General features: G+C 40.1%; 9 protein-coding genes across 13 annotated transcripts; 5 read left to right on the top strand and 4 right to left on the bottom strand.

Moving 5' to 3' along the window:
• The first annotated feature begins 315 nt into the window (after positions 1–315).
• tgo (Aryl hydrocarbon receptor nuclear translocator homolog tgo) lies at positions 316–2827 on the top strand. The gene is given in 3 exon segments (XM_068299397.1): positions 316–453; positions 590–2022; positions 2024–2827. Coding segments are annotated over 2 exon segments (1959 nt in total). The 5' UTR covers positions 316–453; positions 590–640; the 3' UTR covers positions 2601–2827.
• Positions 2828–3615: 788 nt separating this feature from the next.
• Positions 3616–5240, bottom strand: LOC137584151 (abasic site processing protein HMCES). Its single transcript, XM_068299398.1, has 3 exons — positions 5163–5240; positions 4370–5102; positions 3616–4306 (listed from the first exon to the last, which is right to left on the bottom strand). The coding sequence occupies exons 1-3, from the start codon at positions 5180–5182 to the stop codon at positions 3887–3889; spliced, it is 1173 nt and encodes a 390-aa protein (XP_068155499.1). The 5' UTR covers positions 5183–5240; the 3' UTR covers positions 3616–3886.
• Positions 5241–5286: 46 nt separating this feature from the next.
• LOC137584152 (nucleoside hydrolase-like) lies at positions 5287–6492 on the top strand. The gene has a single exon (XM_068299399.1). The coding sequence runs from the start codon at positions 5385–5387 to the stop codon at positions 6438–6440; it is 1056 nt and encodes a 351-aa protein (XP_068155500.1). The 5' UTR covers positions 5287–5384; the 3' UTR covers positions 6441–6492.
• A 277-nt stretch (positions 6493–6769) lies between these two features.
• On the top strand, positions 6770–7173 carry Sf3b5 (splicing factor 3b subunit 5). The gene has a single exon (XM_068299569.1). The coding sequence runs from the start codon at positions 6864–6866 to the stop codon at positions 7119–7121; it is 258 nt and encodes an 85-aa protein (XP_068155670.1). The 5' UTR covers positions 6770–6863; the 3' UTR covers positions 7122–7173.
• Positions 7174–7211: 38 nt separating this feature from the next.
• Positions 7212–12442, top strand: Kcmf1 (Potassium channel modulatory factor 1). Of its 5 annotated transcripts, none has more exons than XM_068299563.1 (7): positions 7212–7335; positions 8585–8902; positions 9240–9664; positions 10012–10272; positions 10460–10741; positions 10804–11042; positions 11116–12442. In XM_068299563.1, exons 2-7 carry the CDS (start codon positions 8887–8889, stop codon positions 11741–11743), a joined length of 1851 nt encoding a protein of 616 aa, XP_068155664.1. In that variant the 5' UTR covers positions 7212–7335; positions 8585–8886; the 3' UTR covers positions 11744–12442. The 5 variants fall into 5 exon arrangements, with proteins under 5 accessions (XP_068155664.1, XP_068155665.1, XP_068155663.1 ...); XM_068299564.1 differs by lacking the exon at positions 7212–7335 and adding an exon at positions 7675–7814; XM_068299562.1 differs by lacking the exon at positions 7212–7335 and adding an exon at positions 7889–8070.
• Positions 12293–14017, bottom strand: LOC137584256 (uncharacterized). The gene is made up of 3 exons (XM_068299567.1): positions 13880–14017; positions 13618–13809; positions 12293–13555 (listed from the first exon to the last, which is right to left on the bottom strand). The coding sequence occupies exons 1-3, from the start codon at positions 13922–13924 to the stop codon at positions 12548–12550; spliced, it is 1245 nt and encodes a 414-aa protein (XP_068155668.1). The 5' UTR covers positions 13925–14017; the 3' UTR covers positions 12293–12547.
• A 496-nt stretch (positions 14018–14513) lies between these two features.
• Iru (E3 ubiquitin-protein ligase Iruka) lies at positions 14514–16449 on the bottom strand. The gene has a single exon (XM_068299842.1). It carries the CDS (start codon positions 16020–16022, stop codon positions 14934–14936), a length of 1089 nt encoding a protein of 362 aa, XP_068155943.1. The 5' UTR covers positions 16023–16449; the 3' UTR covers positions 14514–14933.
• A 101-nt stretch (positions 16450–16550) lies between these two features.
• On the top strand, positions 16551–17372 carry Prosbeta3 (proteasome subunit beta type-3). The gene has a single exon (XM_068299843.1). The coding sequence runs from the start codon at positions 16676–16678 to the stop codon at positions 17291–17293; it is 618 nt and encodes a 205-aa protein (XP_068155944.1). The 5' UTR covers positions 16551–16675; the 3' UTR covers positions 17294–17372.
• An 84-nt stretch (positions 17373–17456) lies between these two features.
• On the bottom strand, positions 17457–18749 carry LOC137584446 (MYG1 protein C27H6.8). Its single transcript, XM_068299841.1, has 3 exons — positions 18709–18749; positions 18323–18644; positions 17457–18259 (listed from the first exon to the last, which is right to left on the bottom strand). Exons 1-3 carry the CDS (start codon positions 18731–18733, stop codon positions 17515–17517), a joined length of 1092 nt encoding a protein of 363 aa, XP_068155942.1. The 5' UTR covers positions 18734–18749; the 3' UTR covers positions 17457–17514.
• Between the last annotated feature and the right edge of the window lie 226 nt (positions 18750–18975).

The raw sequence follows: 18975 nt of genomic DNA, 5'->3' as shown, positions 1-18975 counted from the left end.
TGAAAGTATATTTTATAGACTGCAATGGTCTACTACCATTAAAACACTGAATAACGAATATATAAATTATGATTCGCTTGTATTTTCTTCTTTGTTTGAAGTCTTTATTCAAAATATCAAGTCTAGACATCTTAGTTATCGCCAGTTAGTAGAAAGTATGCATGTATTACTATTAATTTGAATGCGCGCTTTAACGATAAGCGATACCATTACATTTATTGGAGAAAAATCGATCATCTTGATTGCCTATCGATAATTGCAGCTTGCAGCACTGCTGCCAGCACGGAATGTGGTATTTTCTATGTGTCTGCAACGGTCACACTGCAGTAAACAGAGTTTTTGATTTTATCGTAAAATTCGCGGAAGAAAAAGATTTTGATCTAGTGAAAAAGCATATAAAAGTTAAGAAAAAAGTGCATAGATGTGTGGAAAATAAGGCTACTTTTTAGCAAAGTACGTTAATGGAGAAATGAGTTGTGAAAACTGATTTTCCAGCTCCCACGCACACATACCATAGACAAAATACTAATCCCCCTTCCACTGCTTACCCCTACCACGACACTACGTACATTATTTTTTCTTTTTCCAGAGACGACCCAAATACACAAAACGAAACGAAAGCTAATTAAATATTCTAAACATGGACGATGCCAACATACAGGACAAGGAGCGTTTTGCTAGTCGCGAGAATCATTGTGAGATCGAGCGACGAAGACGAAACAAAATGACGGCCTATATAACCGAATTGTCCGATATGGTGCCCACATGCAGTGCTCTGGCCAGGAAACCAGATAAATTGACTATCTTGCGCATGGCAGTGGCCCACATGAAGGCACTACGAGGCACTGGGAATACAAGCAGTGATGGCACATACAAGCCATCTTTCCTAACCGATCAGGAGTTGAAACATTTAATACTGGAAGCAGCCGATGGCTTTCTTTTTGTTGTCTCCTGCGATTCGGGACGAGTTATTTATGTATCTGATTCGGTGACACCGGTTTTGAACTATACCCAAAGTGAGTGGTATGGCACAAGTCTCTATGATCACATACATGCTGATGATCGGGAGAAGATCAGAGAACAGCTTTCGACGCAGGAATCACAGAATGCTGGCCGAATTTTAGATCTGAAGTCGGGTACGGTGAAAAAGGAGGGACATCAATCGTCCATGCGTTTAAGCATGGGCGCTCGTCGTGGTTTTATTTGCCGTATGCGGGTGGGCAATGTAAACCCCGATTCCATGGTATCGGGACATTTAAATCGTCTAAAGCAACGTAACTCACTTGGACCCTCTCGTGATGGATCGAATTATGCTGTCGTTCATTGCACCGGTTATATTAAAAATTGGCCACCAACTGATATGTTTCCAAATATGCATATGGAGCGTGATGTCGATGATATGACCTCGCACTGTTGTTTGGTGGCCATTGGCAGATTGCAAGTGACTTCAACGGCAGCAAACGACATGAGTGGTTCGAATAATCAGAGCGAGTTCATTACTCGTCATGCTGTCGATGGGAAATTCACTTTTGTGGATCAGCGTGTTCTCAATATCTTGGGTTATGGCCCAACCGAGTTGCTCGGCAAGATCTGTTATGATTTCTTTCATCCCGAAGATCAAAGTCATATGAAAGAGTCATTTGATCAGGTTCTAAAGCAAAAGGGACAAATGTTCTCCCTATTGTATAGAGTTAGAGCCAAGAATTCGGAATATGTTTGGCTAAGGACCCAGGCATATGCATTCCTCAATCCCTATACCGATGAGGTAGAGTACATTGTCTGCACAAATAGCTCTGGAAAGACTATGCACGGTCAGCCTTTGGAGCAGGGCGGACCAGGCCATACACCAGAGCAGCAGCAACAGGCAACGGTACAGAGTGCTGAACATGTCTATGTGCAAAACCCCGGTGTGGATTATACCCGCCGTGAGAGTTCCAGCCAAGAGGCCATGTATCATCCACAAATGCTAGCCATGCAAGCTCCAACACCGCAACAACAGCAGCAGAGACCAAGCTCTGCACAGCCCCCCAGTAGTTTATTCGTATGATGCCACCCATTCACCCTACAGCAGTGCCGGAGGACCATCACCGTTGGCCAAGATACCCAAGTCGGGATCATCACCGTCGCCTGTGCCCGTGCCGGCAAATAACTGGGCTGCTTTGCGTCCCCAACAGCAGCAACCCGTCGCCGAAGCTACCTATCAGTATCAACAACAAACGAGTCCAAATCGCTCACCAAGTGGACCCACTTATACCCAACTTAGTGCAGGCAATGCGCAACAGCAGCAACAACAACGTCAGCCTGGTCCATATCAGGCAACAGCATCGGCTCAACCACCACCGCCATCGAATGCTCCCGGTATGTGGGATTGGCAAGGTGCTCCCCATCCCCATCCACATCCGCATCCAGCTCATCCCACATCAGCCCATCCGCATCCGCATGGCCATCCACATGCAGGGCCGCCTACCGGTGTACCCGGCCAGCAGCCTCAACAGGGCCAGGGACAGGAATTCTCCGATATGCTGCAAATGCTCGATCACAGTGCTCCAACCACCTTTGAGGATCTAAATATCAATATGTTTAATACACAATTTGAGTAAATTTCAATTCAATTCAATCGCGCTTCTCTTTCCATCATTAGATCCTCCCCTTTCTCACTCTCCCCTCTTTCTCTCCATACTCTCTCAAAGTGCAATCTATTGGAACATTGTTGAAATATTTCAGAAATGCGAAAGAAACACGAAAAAACAACTACAAAATGGAAAAAAACAACATGTAATCTCATAAAATAGCCATTTAAGTTTATAAACGGTAGTCACGTACAGGCCTCTGATATCTTTTATTTCATTTCCACATCATAATCCGCTAATTCGCAAAAGTGCAAAATGAAAAGAAACAAAAGAAACGAAATATCGAAAAAAAAACAAAAGAACCAACAAAGTACATACTATATGTATTGCGCGGTAAAAATTTGGTTAATTCATAGCACCATAATTAAATACTCTACATAAGACCAGAATTTCAGTTTTATCAGTTAGATCTATATCTACATAAATTGCCTTTCTTAGATTTTCATATTGTTCTTAAATATCCCATGCTTTTGTAATTGTTAGTACATTTTATGTAGAGTAGAGTATTCAAACTTCGGTCTGTAAAAAAAACTACAAAGTTCACTGCAACTTTAATATATGCATACATGTATATCTAGTTTTAGATACTAGAAACTCTCTCTTTCTCTCTTTATGTTAATTCGCTCTCTTAGTATTCCATTACTTCGCCCATCCACAATTTCTGCACCACTCATGCATATTGAGTCACCTCACATGGTCTCCAAGGTCGGCCATAGCATTGACATACATTTTCTTTTACATTTCGCTCCGGAAAACAAAAGTATATATATTTTAGATATAAATTTCTTGTTCTTCATTTGTTTTAGCTTTATAAGCACTTTATCATTTATATGGAAAAAGAGCTCAAAACTTTTATGATTTAGAATTTGAGGCATATAAATTTACATTTCCACATTTATACAATATTTTCAAGTTCAAATAAAAACAGAAAATTAGTTAATTAAGCACAAAACACACACACACAAAAAAAAAAGCAACTAAACAATTTTCATAGCTAATAAGCATTTTTTATAATGTAAGCCAGAAACAAACTGATGATAACTTTTTTGTAGAATTGGTTAAATGAGAACAAACTTTGAAAATAAACTTAATATACTTACAAAAAAAAAAAAGGCAAAGAAATTAACTGCACATCTCAATAAAAACATAATTCTTTGCTCGAGAGGGTATTGAGGTAGGTCTATAAATACTATATGTATAAGTTTTCTTTGAAGCCAATTGTTAGGTCATAGCATTAACATAATATTCGATTCTTTTCAGTTACTTAATCTATCGAAGAATTTAATTTCACTGCTGTCACTGCTACCGCCGCTTTTTCTGGACTTCTTGAAACCACTAAAACAAGGTCGCTTGACCGAATTTTCCTGCTGGCTGTGAATGGGTGACGATCGACGTTTCACAGCCTTGTCTTCCGTATCTTCACTATCACTGGGCTCACTTTGCTCAGCCTTGATTTGATTCTCACGTTTTTTACGAGTGTTTAACCAAGCCTGCATGGTCTTATTCATGGTCGGTTTAGCTGGTTTCGCTGCCAACTCTATGGGTTTATTGCATTCATCGCTTTTATTGCGAGAATTGTTGACCAACTTGGAGACTCGATGCCAGGCCAAGGATGTGGCTGGACGTAGAGTGGCTAAAGCTTCCGAATCGCTGACTCGCTTAAAATCCAACCAGTCCTGAAAAAATTAAATTTCATGATTTTTCTTCGTTCGCCAATAAATCAAGCTACTAAAAGTTACGTTCATTTGCTGCTCCGTTTCTAATATGGCTGGCATGCGATAATGCATCCAGGACATTATCTTACTCGAGCTAAAGGTTATAATACTATAGCTATATATCTTATCACCGCTTTCGTCCTCCCAAACATCAAAGAGTCCAGCCATACGCAATAATTTTACGTTGTCTGGCTTCCAAGTGGTTTTATCATGAATTCTGATGTCATCACTCTTTTGCGGCACATAAATCAAGTACGCCTCCCGCTCAGAGGGCTTCTTGGCTGGTCCTGATGTTTGCCATTCATAGAATCCTTCACAAAGAATCACACAACGTTGGCCGCGTTTAAATGGCCCACGATATAATTTCGAATCCATTAAATGTTCGAGGCGACAGTTGTTGGTGGTAAGACCATGTTTGCGGTAATCCCCTTTATGCCAAAATGGAATCATGCCCCACATCATAGGCATCACAATGCGTGAGCATTTCTGATCCTCGTCGTCGGAGAAGTGCGCCCCTGATACCACAACGGGAGTTATATCTGTGGGTGCTATATTATAGGAGGCGTGATAGCGACGTCCCAAATTGAATTCCGCCCGCCATTCGGGCGTATCCAACTGCTCATCCTCTGCATCTTGCTTTGGCTCCTTTTTAAAACTGGTTCTTTGTTCGCTTGTATTTCCCTCAACTTTAGAGTTTTTATATGGCTTTTGTTTGGGATATTTGCAAGCGCAAAGTACTTCATCTGGATCTAGGGTTCTGCAACCAAAATACTAAAATATAGCAGTTGTGTTGTAAATCCCTAATTAATATATTTACAAACAAGTCCGTCCACACATTTTGCCTCTAGTTTGTTTATTTTGTTAATAGAGATGGAACTTTGATCGATTGTCCGATACACCAGAAAGGCGGAATTTTTTGAATTGATAAATAGTTGTTTGTACTTTCATCATTCGGTGAAGTAATCTTATCTTTTTCTAATGATGCCATAAAAATGTGTAATTACCGATGTCAGAAGTTTCCATTTTATAAAGAAAAGCGATGGAGTCCAGTTGTGATGGTGGCTACGTTGTCTACGACTGTGACATAGGAACCGACGATGCCTGGGGTTTGGCTATGCTCTTAAGAGCAGAGAAGAAAGGAAACTTTAAAGTGTCAGCCGTAACTTGTGTTCAAGGCAATACCGATGTGGATAATGCCACGTTAAATGCACTCCGGGTGCTGACTACATTGGATCGTCTGGATGTGCCTGTTTTTAAGGGCTGCGCAGAGCCCATTATTCCTCGAAACTTTATACCCAAGGTCCACTTTCATGGACTTGATGGCTTGGGTGATGTTGGTAACTATCCTTTGGTAAACGAATCCGAACTACTTTCACAGGAACATGCAGTGAATGCCATGTACCGACTAGCCTGCCATCATGAAAGAAAAGTCGATTTTATTCTCTGTGGGCCACTCACAAATTTCGCAAACTGCATCAATCTCTATGGAGATAAATTTTTGGAGAAACTACGCAGTGTTTATATTATGGGAGGCAATATTTTGGGCAAAGGCAACATCACCAAGAGCGCAGAATTTAATTTTATGTACGATCCTGAAGCGGCTCACATTGTTCTGGAACGACTCAAAAAACCGGCGGTGATATTGCCCTGGGAACCATGCATTGACGGGGAGTTTGGTCTATCTCTGGATTGGCGTTTCAATGTCCTTGGAGCTGTAGAATCTTCATTCATTCGTCTCCTAAATGCCTCTGAAACACAAATTCTTATTCCCCGTGGATTTGATAAATGGATCACTCCGGACGCACTACTGATTGCCGCTTATCTGTTTCCTAACCAAATGATAGCAGATCAAAGTGATTACTATGCAACCGTGGAATTATGTGGAGTACATACGCGCGGTCAAATGGTATTGGACCACTTACGTGGTTACCACAAGGATGACCTTCATGGTAAACCAATTAATGCTAGGATTATACGTAAATTAAATGGAGATCCATATCGAACAATTATATCCTGGACGGGGTGTTTGGAAAGTGCGAATATTTCCAAAATGTGGGAAAAGGAGCATCAGTTAAAAAAAAAAAACATAATTTAAATTAATATGTTATGAAAATAAGCAAGTGTCTCTTAAAATAACTTTTTGTTGGATGGACAAATGCCAAACTTGAGTATGGCAAAATAAACTATGTACATATATCTTTCCGATAAGACATTGTTTTGATTCATGCATTTATTTAAATGAGTATGCCAATATAAACCATACCTTATCGATAAGACTTTGCTTTCAAGCACTCAAACTGCTATGTTTCGGAAAATGACTATTAGAAAAGTGAATAAATATTTAAACCAGGCGGATAGTCATTTAATCGATTTTTATCGATATCCGTAACATATCGATGTATCCTCAATATGTAAACTATAGCAGCTCTGGTAACTGAAAACGAAAAAATACACAACGCCGTCTTTCGCAGTAACGCTTTACTGACATTTCGTTTATATTATTATTGATTAGTCAACAATGGGTGAACGCTACAATATACACAGTCAGTTGGAGCATTTGCAAAGTAAATACATTGGAACTGGACATGCAGATACCACCAAATACGAATGGTTAACCAATCAACACCGGGATTCTCTTGCCAGCTACATGGGTCACTATGACATCCTCAACTACTTCGCCATAGCAGAGAACGAATCGAAGGCTCGAGTACGTTTTAATTTAATGGAACGCATGCTTCAACCGTGCGGACCGCCGCCAGAAAAACTAGAAGATTAAGAAATAAAGAATGTGAAAAATAAAAACAATTCCTCAGGGATGAAGACACATATTTGGCTACCAGTTGGTAATATCGATAAAAGAATCATACACGATTGCAGAGAGAGTTTATCGGCAGTGGACAGGGCCAACTAGGATCGAGCTTTTTGCACTCTCTAGAATAAATTTATTTTTCGTTTTATTCATATATGCAGTGGCACGGTTAATTCAAATAGTAAGATAAACACGATAAATATATAGTTTATTGTAAATACAATCGAAAGTTTGGTTCGACGAATCCAATAAATGGAATAAACAAGAAATACAAAAACAAAAACACTAGCAATGCAGCATCATTGCTTCGCGAAATGAGAAGACAATGGGGATTTGCGGCGAACAAAAGATTTAAGTGTGATCTTTAACTGCGTATTATAATATACGTATAAACAAAGATGTGAATATATTTAGAATGATGAATGTACTAGAATGCGCGCCAATAAATAAACATGCAGATGAAAACGCAAAAAAGTAAAAGCATTCCCATTCGATGAATAAGCCCACTGTAAAATATTTACAGTGTTGCCAGATCGCCGCGGAGAAAAAGCGTAATTCGCAAAAATGTTGAAAGCATGATTAATAAAAAAATCCTTGTGCTGTGCAGTTTTTGTTCAATTGTTTATAAACAAATAAACTGTTGTTGTTTAGTTGGAAAAGGTTATAATTCAGTGCATTTAATTCTCCCGTTTGGGCATTAATATGGCCACACTAGGTCTCTAATGGCACTTCTTCAGCGGGGTGTCAGGGGGAGGCAATAGCAAAAAAAAGCCCACGACATCGTCGAATGAGTTGATGAAAAATTTTCGCGAAACGAAAAAGTTAAAAATAAATGTGGAACTTAACTTGAAAAAAATGGCAGACAACAAAAGCTGAAAGGAAAAGGCAACAATTGCACTTCCAATTACCCCCAAAAGTGTGTTCGTGTGCGTGTGTGAATATGTGTGTGTGTCTGTCTTTGCTTTTTCGATAGCTCGCGCTCGATTGTATTGAATAATTTCATTTCATTTGCTCAAGCAGCTTGTGGGTGACCCAGGGGCAAAGAAAGGCTAAAGGGGAAAATAAGCTGTGCGGGGGAGCAAAGGAAAGTCAATCTGATTTTTTTTTTCTGTTTTCTTTCGCATTTCTGTTTTCTGTTGATTTTTCGGTAAACGAAATGCAAAAAGAACCGTAATCGTAAGCGAATCGTCAGAGAAAGAGCACTAGCGAAAAGAAAATAAGCAGAGACAAAGTGAGAGAGAGAAAGAGAGTGAGTGTGTGTAAAAGAAAAGAGAAGAACACAAAAAAAGTCAAATTGAGATTTACAATGTCTAGGTAGCCCGGGCAGGCTGTCTTCTCCGTCGTGTATTGGCTATCAATTTTTACCCGTTTTTCCCTCCTGGTACGAAAGATTGCAATTGCAACAAAAGTGTTATTTATTCTTCTTCCAGCTGCTGCTATCCTGTGACAAAAACAAAACTAAGAACAAAAGAAAAAAAAACTGGGCCAACCACGTCTCTCCATCATAATCTCCTCTTTCACTTCATCGTAAATAGACATTGGACATAGCACAAGAGAAACAACAATAATAAGGAAACAACAAAAAATCCAACAAAAACGTATCGTCTCCTCCTGACACTTTGCGTCAGCAACAGGAAGGGAAAGAGGACGAAACGGAACGGCAAAAGGGAACGCGCGGGTCCTTAACGAGAGCACGACGTGGAGAACTTGTCGCCGCCGCTGCTGCTAAATAATGAGTCGTCATGAAGGTAATAATAATAATCTTGCCATAATTTCCATAAGCCATTTCCCTGATCCCCCCCTTCAGGAATTTGAAAAAAAACTTAAAGAACTAAAGAGAGTAAATTAAAGTGGAAAGTTTTTATTCTGCCAGATATTTTATTTGTTTTCATAAATTTCATAAATTTCAACACTTTGCGATTTCAATAAATTTTATTTTAATTTTTAAATTGTTATAGTGTATACATATATTAATTTTAATCGTTGAGATTACTAAGAAAGGCTAAAATTTGGGATCTAAGAACATACAGTATTCGACTATAAATACTTATAAGCAATCTTCTTATTAACTTTTTCTCTATTCAGGTGTCAGCTGCGATTCCTGTCTCAAAAGTAATTTCAATGGACGCCGCTATAAGTGTTTAATTTGCTACGATTATGATCTATGTGCCGATTGCTATGAGGATGGCGTCACCTCCACTCGCCATTTGGTTGAGCATCCAATGCAATGCATTCTTACCCGTTCAGATATTGAATTATATTTTGGCGGCGAGATGCTAACGTCGGATCAACCGCAAAGTTTCACGTGTCCTTATTGCAAAAAGATGGGCTTCAGTGATGTAACATTGCTGGAGCATGTATCCACAGAGCATACGGAGACCAGTCTGGAGGTGGTATGTCCGGTCTGTGCCGGCCTACCAGGCGGTGAGCCGAATCTAGTCACAGATGATTTTGCTGGTCATCTAACATTGGAGCATCGGCAAGGACCTCGAGAGTTAATATCCTTTTTGATATCCTTTTGCACAAACATACACAAGCTCTAACTTTTTCTATCCCCAATGAACTGCTATAGCTGTTTATAGGAGATTATATTACATATAGTGTAGTTATAGTTTTTTTTATCGTCATCAATCTGAACTAAGATTTGTTAAAATTTCACATTTTTAACTTTAGTTTTGATAATGCTTAAATTACTTTAAATAGTTTGCCGAATTTCACTTTAGAATATTTGTAAGTTAGTTTAAGACATTCGTAGTTTAAGAACACTTTACTAACAAAGGATTGTTAGTTTTGATCTGAAACACGAACATTCCTTTCTGTTTTTCGATTTTGGTTTGCCTTAACCTTTAGACAATACGACGAGCCATCTGCTATACGTCATGGTGGCGGAGTGCGTCGCATTCCTGGCCGTACCCTCGGTGGGCCACGCACGCGTCGCTCCAATATGCACTTTAGCTCAGCGAGCGGTCTCTCGGCCCTGTCGCCATCGGGTCGCGAATCGGTTGATCCTATTGCGGAATTACTCTCACAACTATCCGGTGTTAGACGTGGCGGTCCACCAACATCACAGTTGCAGCAACTGCAAATGCAAATGCAATTGGATAGACAACAGGCCACGGTAAGGTCGCTAAGAGAAAAGAAAAGTGAAAGAAAGAGAGAGGTGAACGGTGATACTTATACATATCTATATAGATGAATATCTATAACGTATATATAAGGAAAATTTTAATGTCTTTATATTTTGCATTTGTTTTGTTTTGTTTCGTGTGTGTTTCTTCTACGTTTTGGCTCTTGCATTATTTTAGGCATCACGCCAAATCGATCGTTTGCCAAGACGTGCGCATCCTATAGTCTCAACATCGAATTCGAATGCAGCCATGTCCGAGGTGATCAGCGGTAATGGCGGGAGTGGAGGTAGCAGTGGCGCAGTCGGTAGTGGCAGCGGAGGCAGTGGAAGCGGTGGTATAACTGCAGCGCCCAATCTGCGCACAACCGAATGGCCAGTGACAGCTAGTTTCTCGACATCGGCCACTAATCATCAGCAGACACAGTCGAGTCTGGCCGCCAATAGCCTCAATGCACGAGAAGTAGTTGAATCTAACATTTCATTTCACAAATCTTCTATTCTAAAATGTATCAATCCTTGCAGGCAATCGGCTCGGGTAGCAACTCAAACAATGCCCTGGGCATAAGTGTGGGTGTAGGCGTTGGTAGTGGATCGGCCAATGGAGCAGTTGGCGTTGGTGCTGCAGGTGTCAATGGCCAGGCAGTTGGTGCTGTTGGTGTTCCCGTTTCAGCAGCTGGAGAGGCTTTGCTGTTGGCCCAATTTATGCAGCCCACATTGACAGATGCCGAATGGGCGAATGTAGAACGCAAAAGGGCTAATTGGTTAGTAAACACAAATACACACAAATATGTAGTCGATTCATTAGTATGATAATTTTTTGTCTTCCAATCTTAGTTCGATGTTTGCGGAGACATTGCTGCTCTCCATGCTCTGTGCAGAGGCTTTGGACTTGAATGCGGACACGGATGATAATGATGATGATAGCGGCAATATGGCCAAGAGTGATAATGTAAATAAAGAGCAAAAACAGCAAAAACAACAGCAGGATGAGGAGGATACGCTGCTCAATAATAATGCAAACGAACCTGAGCAACAACAGCAGCCAGCGATGGTGCGACAGGTGAATCAGATGCAACAAACGTCCCCAGAGGATTTTGTTGTCTGTGATGAGTATCGCTATAAAAACAAAAAGGCGAACAATTCAACAACAACTACTACCACCACCACACAGACAAGCGGTGGCGGTGTAGGTGGAGGAGTCTCAACAGCATCACCACCAACAACAGGAACAGCATCAGGAGTCAGTGGCGGAGGAGGGGTTGTTATGGCTGGCAGTAAGCCAACAGCTGATAGAGGCATCGAAAGACGCGGCCGCCCAGTTGAGCAAACTGCCACCGGCAGTGGCTCTCAGTTGCAGCAGCAACAACAGCAGCAGCAATCGGCGTCCCAGCAAAAATATAAACAACAACAAAATGCAAATGCGGCATCAGCAAACACAAATCAAATACCCGAAACTAGGTAGTGCCTCAGATAATGGATGCGAGATCAGATCAATAAATACCCCCCTCTCAAAAAAGAGAATAAAATGTATGTGTAGCTGCAGCAGCCCCCAACTAAAATCTATTACCACTACCACCACCAGCAAAAACAACAACAAACAAAAAAAACCAAGCAACCAACATAGTAGGAAAAGCTTCGGCTCTGGAACGTATCCCGAATTTAAAGATTCGGGTCTGATCATCTATAGCCTTAGCTCTCATGTCGCCGCCACCGCCGCAGCAGCAGCAATTTCGTCAAAAACAAAACAACAAAAAGAAAACTATATTATATGTATCGTTTATTAAATATATTAAAATTTATATAATTATAAAAAAAAAAACAACAGCAGAAGAATTTGGGAAAGAAAGAAATGAGAGCAATCCGCAGAAAAAAATTATTGTAATCATTGAATTAATTATAATTAAAAAAAAAAAAAAAAAGAAAAGAAAACCACACAAAATCGAAAAACAACTGTGTTTGCTGTTGTTTCTTGTGCAACTTAAAAGGAATTAGGATTCAGTTCATATTCATATTGTGCTTTTTTCAATATGTTCTTAAACTATTTTATTTATTAAATCTTCACTGTAATTACTTTCTACGACTTTTGCCGAGATGTAAACCGAGTACTAGCTAAGTCATGGAATAAAAAAAAAAAGATACATTTCTTTGAGATTATATCGGAGTTATCATTCAATTGAACTCCTTTCGGGAATTTTTTTTGCTTAAAACTAATCACTTTTGAGTAGCACTTGATCGCTTTTGACTAGGATCATATTTGTGTATCAATTTAATCAAATTTCATTTGTCTGTCCACATTGAGAGTTGGTAAATTATTCAAATCATATGCATTTTGAATGCCCCGAGGTTTAATGCAAAACAAATCTTCCACAGTTTCTTTCACTTGACTCTGGGAAGCATAAGGATTCGCCAGGACAATACAATTGGCCAATTTTTTTGCTAATTTTTTGAATAGAAAACGATTGCCAATTAAGCCGTCCTGCAGCGGCGACATCAAATTGCGGACAATCCATGGACGAATACGTAAAATACAGCTAGCAAGGAGAACCTCATCGACGAGATCAATTGATGGGCTTGTGATATGAGTGGCAAATTCTTCATCGCTATCCTCGCCAAAGAGTTCATAAAATTTCTCTCTCAGCGAAATTTCAACGCGCCAATCTTCCTCAAGAATCCGTATGAGACAGGCATTAAGGCGGCGTCGTTGGGCATAAAGTTCACATGGCCAGCGACTATTATGCAAATTATCCATATGATGATGAGGTTGCAGAGGCGGCGGAGTTGGAGTCGGTGAGTGCTTTTTATTCTGATGAGGTAGCTCCGCCTGATCGATTTCCTTTAAAAGGGCGCACACTTGTGGATCATCGGTGATGTTCGTTGAAGTTTCAAGGCCAAAAATTTCATTTAAATCTTTAGGCTCCTGGCCAAACAACATGGCCAATTCTCGGGCAACAATGTCGTCTTCCTCCTTCTCGGACATGTGTTGCTCACCGATTGGGCTTTTACATGAACTGTTAGAGCGACCATGATGATTCTCTGACTCTTCGAGTCGGGACTGAAACAAATCGATTTTCTGCAAAAGCTCATAACTACAGCAATTGTCGTCTTGGTCGATTGTTTTGTCATTAATATTTTGGGTCTCAGTTTGTGTAGACTTGTTGACCAACTGATAGTCGCTGCTCTCAAGCGGAGTGCCTTCATTTTGTTGGATTTGCATATTTTCAAATAATACGTTGGCAAGGCGCGTTTCCTGTGTGTTTCTTCTAACCATGGCTATCTGTAAATGGCAAATTAATGCTATAAAACACAAAATTTAATATAAATTGCAATCTTCTATACCAATTTGACCATATGCCTTTGATAAATGCGTGCCGACATGCATCCACGCGCTGCCTTATCCTCCAGTTGCTCTAATGTGTTTGGTATTTGAGCTACGGCTGTGGCCCTGTGGTGATTTCTCGATTTTGACGCCCATGCAGTTACATTCTCCTGCAGCTGTCGTTCTAAATAGGATGCATACTTCTCACGGACCTTAACAAAACCAATTAATAAGAAATTATAAAAATCAATTCGTTTTCAAATCCACTTTCCTAATACTTACCACATCTGTGAGCACCACAAATTCATCTAGACCTTCGAAGGACATCCCAAATGTTGGGGATTATCAATTGACTTTAAAAAGTTAAACAAAATGATTGGCTAGACATTGGAGCTCAAATGTATTAGTTTTGCCGTTCAAATAAACAATTTAAATTAAGCTTAAGTGTTGCCACCTTATTTCGAGACAGCTGCTTCTTCGTGGTGGTGGCAACTCGACTTGCACTTGTTTTAATATTCGTAAAGTTAGCGACGCATTCAAATGATTAAAACCTGCAGCGATTAGAACCCCCTAAGAATCTAGTTAAAACGAAGCTTGGCTTAACAAAATAGGTCTATTAAGGTCAGTAGAAAAAAATACTTAAAAACTCAATTTGCAAAATAGTTAATGTTAACAGCGTCGCTAACTTTACGCATACATATGTATCTTATTTTATCCAATACCCTTTCTGTAAAACTATCTCAGCTTCGTTGTGTGGTTTGTAATAGCTAAAATTGTTTGAGAAATCTGAATATAAACAATGTGGTTTATTTATCTACTATAATTCTTGGAATTGAAGCGTTACCACCTCAGTCCAGATGGCGAGCAGCTATTGGAACTTTCCATTTTGTTCTTCTGATAGAGAAACAAGAAAAAATAGTTACAATTCGTTTATTTAAAGAATTTTTGTGGTCTTAAATTATGCCACAGACAACAGCATTACATGTTGTACTTAAGTCATATTATTTATAATTGTTGCAATTTATTTTACCGATTTTCAAAGTGTTAGAGCTTTACTATATGTAGTACCTATGTATGTACAATGCATATAAATAAATTGTATATATGTATGTATATTGTATCTATGAATATCTAATATAAGAAATACAATTTTATGTATGTAAAAAATCTCGTAACTTTTTTTACGGGATTTCGTCAAATTTATCGTCGTTATTATTATTGTTTGAAACATTAACAAAATTAAGCGTGAGAGAAACTATTATAGATATGTGCATATATATATATTTATATATACGGCACATGTGTATTTGGGGGAAAATATCGTTTTACTGCACTCCTAGTCGAGAAACATATTGTCATCGTCAAAGGTGAAAACATTATTCCGCGACGATGATTGCTGCTGCTGTTGCTGGGCGGGATTAGCTGGACTCTGATGTGAATTGCTGGTATTATTGGCAGTAGTGTCAGTTGCCGTTGTCGAATTGCTGCCACTTCCACTGCCCCCATCAATGTAATAGTTCTCTTCTTCATTTTCGTCGTTGCTGCCGCTGCCATCACTGCCGTCTACGTTGGCCAATGATTTCCGGCAAATGGGGCAAGTGCTGTGCAAATTTAACCATGGCACTATGCAATTCTCATGATATAGATGCGAGCAGGGCAATTTTCGTACCGTTTCGTCTAGTTTGAAGTCATCCCAACAGATGGAGCACTGCATTTTCTTTTCAACTTCGTCGCGACTAATTTGGACATTTGGTATTTCCTGAATGCGTTGAGCGGAAAGTGGTGGCGGTCCAGATGTCTCCATTTGATTGAGCATTTGCGTCACAATCGTATCAAGCCCTTCGCGACCCCAGGCATAGTCACCCGGATTACCCATAAAGAACATATGGGAATTGCCACCACTGCCGCCACCGGGTCCAGTCACTATCTCCGCGGTGGCGCCAGCCAAGGGCAAACTCTGCAGAAAATCAAACAAAACATTGTCTAATCGATCCATACTCGCAGGAAGCACTCGTCCACCAGCTGTGAGCCCACCAGTTTGGCTATTGCTACCTGATGGTCCACCGAAGCCTCCCAAATGCAAAACGTTACCCTGCCGACGATTTGGTTCGATAGTTATCTCCAAATTGGGGACATTTCTCATGTTTAACAATGAGACAATATCGTTCCTCAATGACTCCATATTTGACTGCGATGACAATGAACCACCCGACGCCGAGCTGCTACTGCTGCTGGTCGACGCAACTTCTCCGGATGAAGCTGATGCTGCGGGTGTAGCGGCATTTGCCGGCAGCTCCTCCACAAAGCCATTGGAGCACAGAGGGCATGTGAAATCGGCATTTGGAATGTTGATCTCCACATTGCACATGTGGCAGAAGAAACGTTTGGGCGCTGTGGAGCGATCCTCCACTACCATCTCAGCCATTTTCACACCCTTTTGTACCCTTGTCACACTTTTGTTCTTATTGTTGTGCAAGCTGCGCCGCTTCAATAGATTGACTTTGTCCTCGTTGTTGCTGTTTTTGCTGCTGTCGACGTCGATTGACAGCGGTTTATACAAAAAGATTACATACGGCTGGCTCCACGTGAATCATTGAGTTTTTTTAAAGCAAAAATATCGAGAATTTAACAAAATTTGTGTATTTTACACAATTTTTTTTACCCTTATTTTAGACGTTTCGACGCTATTTTTGTCTTATTGCCACTATTTTAAAATTCTAAAAATAAGGACGTCCATGTGTCCAGGGTTAAGCAGGATAAGAAGAAAATTTTGAAAAAATGTTACCCGTTTTCCCCCAAAAATACTTTTATCTGAATTTTGTAGTCTAAAGTGAATGACTTCAATGAAAATTTCAGTTAATTTAGCAAAATAAATAATAAATTGTATTTTTTATTTTTCGTTAAACGTTTGCAACACTGCTTGAGGTTGAAAGTATTGCCACCTTGATTTACTTTTCCACAAACAGTCCGGCAAGGCTTGGCTAAGAAACAAAAAGTCATCTTCTCTAGCGGCGTTTCATTTACTGCAACAAAATTTCATATTTTCTAACGTAAAAATTAATTAAAGAAGGAGCCGAGATGTCAATCTTGTCGTATAATGGAGGATGTGTTGTGGCCATGCGAGGCAAGGAGTGTGTGGCCATAGCCACTGACCATCGCTTTGGAGTCCAAGCCCAAACGATTTCCACAGATTTCAAGAAGGTATTTCACGTCGCTCCTCGTATGTTCCTTGGATTGACGGGACTCCAGACAGACATACTGACGGTCCGGGATCGTTTAATGTTCCGCAAGAATCTGTACGAGACGCGCGAGAATCGTGAGATGGCTCCAAAACCTTTTTCCGCAATGCTTTCCAGTTTTCTTTACGAGCACCGTTTTGGACCATACTTTGTAGAGCCAGTGGTAGCTGGTCTTGACCCGAAGACCCTGAAACCCTTTATTTGCAACATGGATTTAATTGGATGCCCCAATGAGCCGGATGACTTTGTGGTGGCTGGAACTTGTGCGGAACAGTTGTATGGCATGTGTGAGACTCTGTGGCGTCCGGACTTGGATCCCGATCAACTATTCGAAGTGATCTCTCAATCAATGGTAAATGCCTTTGATCGTGATGCTATGAGTGGTTGGGGTGCAACGGTTTATGTCATCGAAAAGGATAAGATTACGGAGAGATCGCTCAAGACGCGCATGGATTAGATGTGGTTGCAAGTAAAGAGAGTACACATTTATATATACGAAAAAAAAAAAACAAATAAAATTTGTTCAGGTACCAGGACATATAAAATTGCCTCTTCATCTCATTCAGTAAACTTTTATTTAAATTGTGCGCCTTAATTAGAAAAATAATTCTAGTTCTGTATTTTGTTATTTGTAAAACGTTCTTTTTATTAATATGATTTATACTATTTGCTAACAATTTATTGAGCTTCCTCCGGCCATTCAATGCTCTTCTTGGCCATGGCCAAGGCTGCCTCTCTAGTTTTGGTGCCACCTATGAATCCAGTATGATGGACAAATACCAAATCTTTTATGCCGGCCTTTTCGCTTAGCTCGTCGTCTCGTAGTCCTCGCCAAGCAGAAGGCAGAAATTTGCGTCCTAAGAAACTACTTGGGCTCACAGGAACGCCAGCCACTCGCCAACTTTGTCCGTCGTTAAATATTACCAATTTGGGCAGCCCTTCTATATTATATTCCTTCTCAAGATCAGCCAAATGTGCCTTCCACGGACAAAATGTGCTTAGCAGAAGGATCTCTCCACTTGGATAAACGGTTTTCGCATTCTCTAAAGCCTCCCGGACATAGTCTCTGGCCGCCAGCCAAGAGCAACACACTTCCAAAACGTCCTGCACGAATTCTTTACCTGCTACTTCCATGGCGTGCTTAAAACGTTGCTCTATGTCAACATCTTTATCTTGCCACGATGGATTCAAGCGGCCAATGCGTGCAGAGATGTGGGTGGAAATCTTATAGCGTGGTTCACCACCCTCAAACATGGGTACTCCATTGTCTATGGCATCCAATTCGGAAATAAAATTTCTATAAATTTGCACAAACGCCAACTGGAGATTTCTCGGCGATAATTGCTTTTGATGCTGCTTTTCTAGAATTCTTTGGAGCACACGCTCGCCATAATGGCTATAAACAAGCCCAGCGCTGCTAAGTCTGAAATCGGATGGAAGTTCAATATTATTGCGTGGACGATGTGGGCTAACGGTTAAAATTTACCGTATATCAAAATCCTTACTAACTTCCGGATGCAGGCTGTGCAGTGTTTCCTGAAAGGGTTTCTGATGGTGATCGTACCATTTCTTTTCATGATCATATTCTCCACCCACATCCACAATTATATCGCAAGTCTCCCTTAAGACTTCGACGTCACGACTGCGAAAGATTTCAGCATTCTCATATTCCGGTAGCTGTTGAAGCATAAAACAGGCTACAACTTCATCGCAATGAAAAGTTCCATTGTGGGTGCCAATTCGTGCAGGAGTAGAGCGTTTTGGTGGAGTGGACATTTTGCTTAGACTTCTCGCAAAGTTGACAATTGCTGTTAATTGAAAATAGTTAATTAATTTATTAACAAATATAAATTCGGCACGTTTTTCACGTACGCAGAAAACGCGGCAAAGGAAACATATGATTTTTGTAGGCCGCCAGGTGAACAACAAATTGGAGATGGTAAACAGCGCAATGGGAAATCGCTTTTTAATTGCCCACCTCTAATGCAGTGTTATCGATAATATCATTTAGTGCGCCTAATTTAAAACCAAAAACAACAGTTATAAACAGTCTTTAAATATTTTTATTTTGATAAACTAATTGAATTAAACTTTAAATAATTACAAAACTTATTGCTTGTTGGAAAAAAACTCTTTTGT

This window comes from Drosophila tropicalis, unplaced genomic scaffold, assembly GCF_018151085.1.
Source record: "Drosophila tropicalis isolate 14030-0801.00 unplaced genomic scaffold, ASM1815108v1 contig_878, whole genome shotgun sequence".
Lineage (NCBI taxonomy): Eukaryota > Metazoa > Arthropoda > Insecta > Diptera > Drosophilidae > Drosophila > Drosophila tropicalis.
Note: the sequence above shows the minus strand (reverse complement) of the source record. Positions and strands in the feature narration are given on the sequence as shown.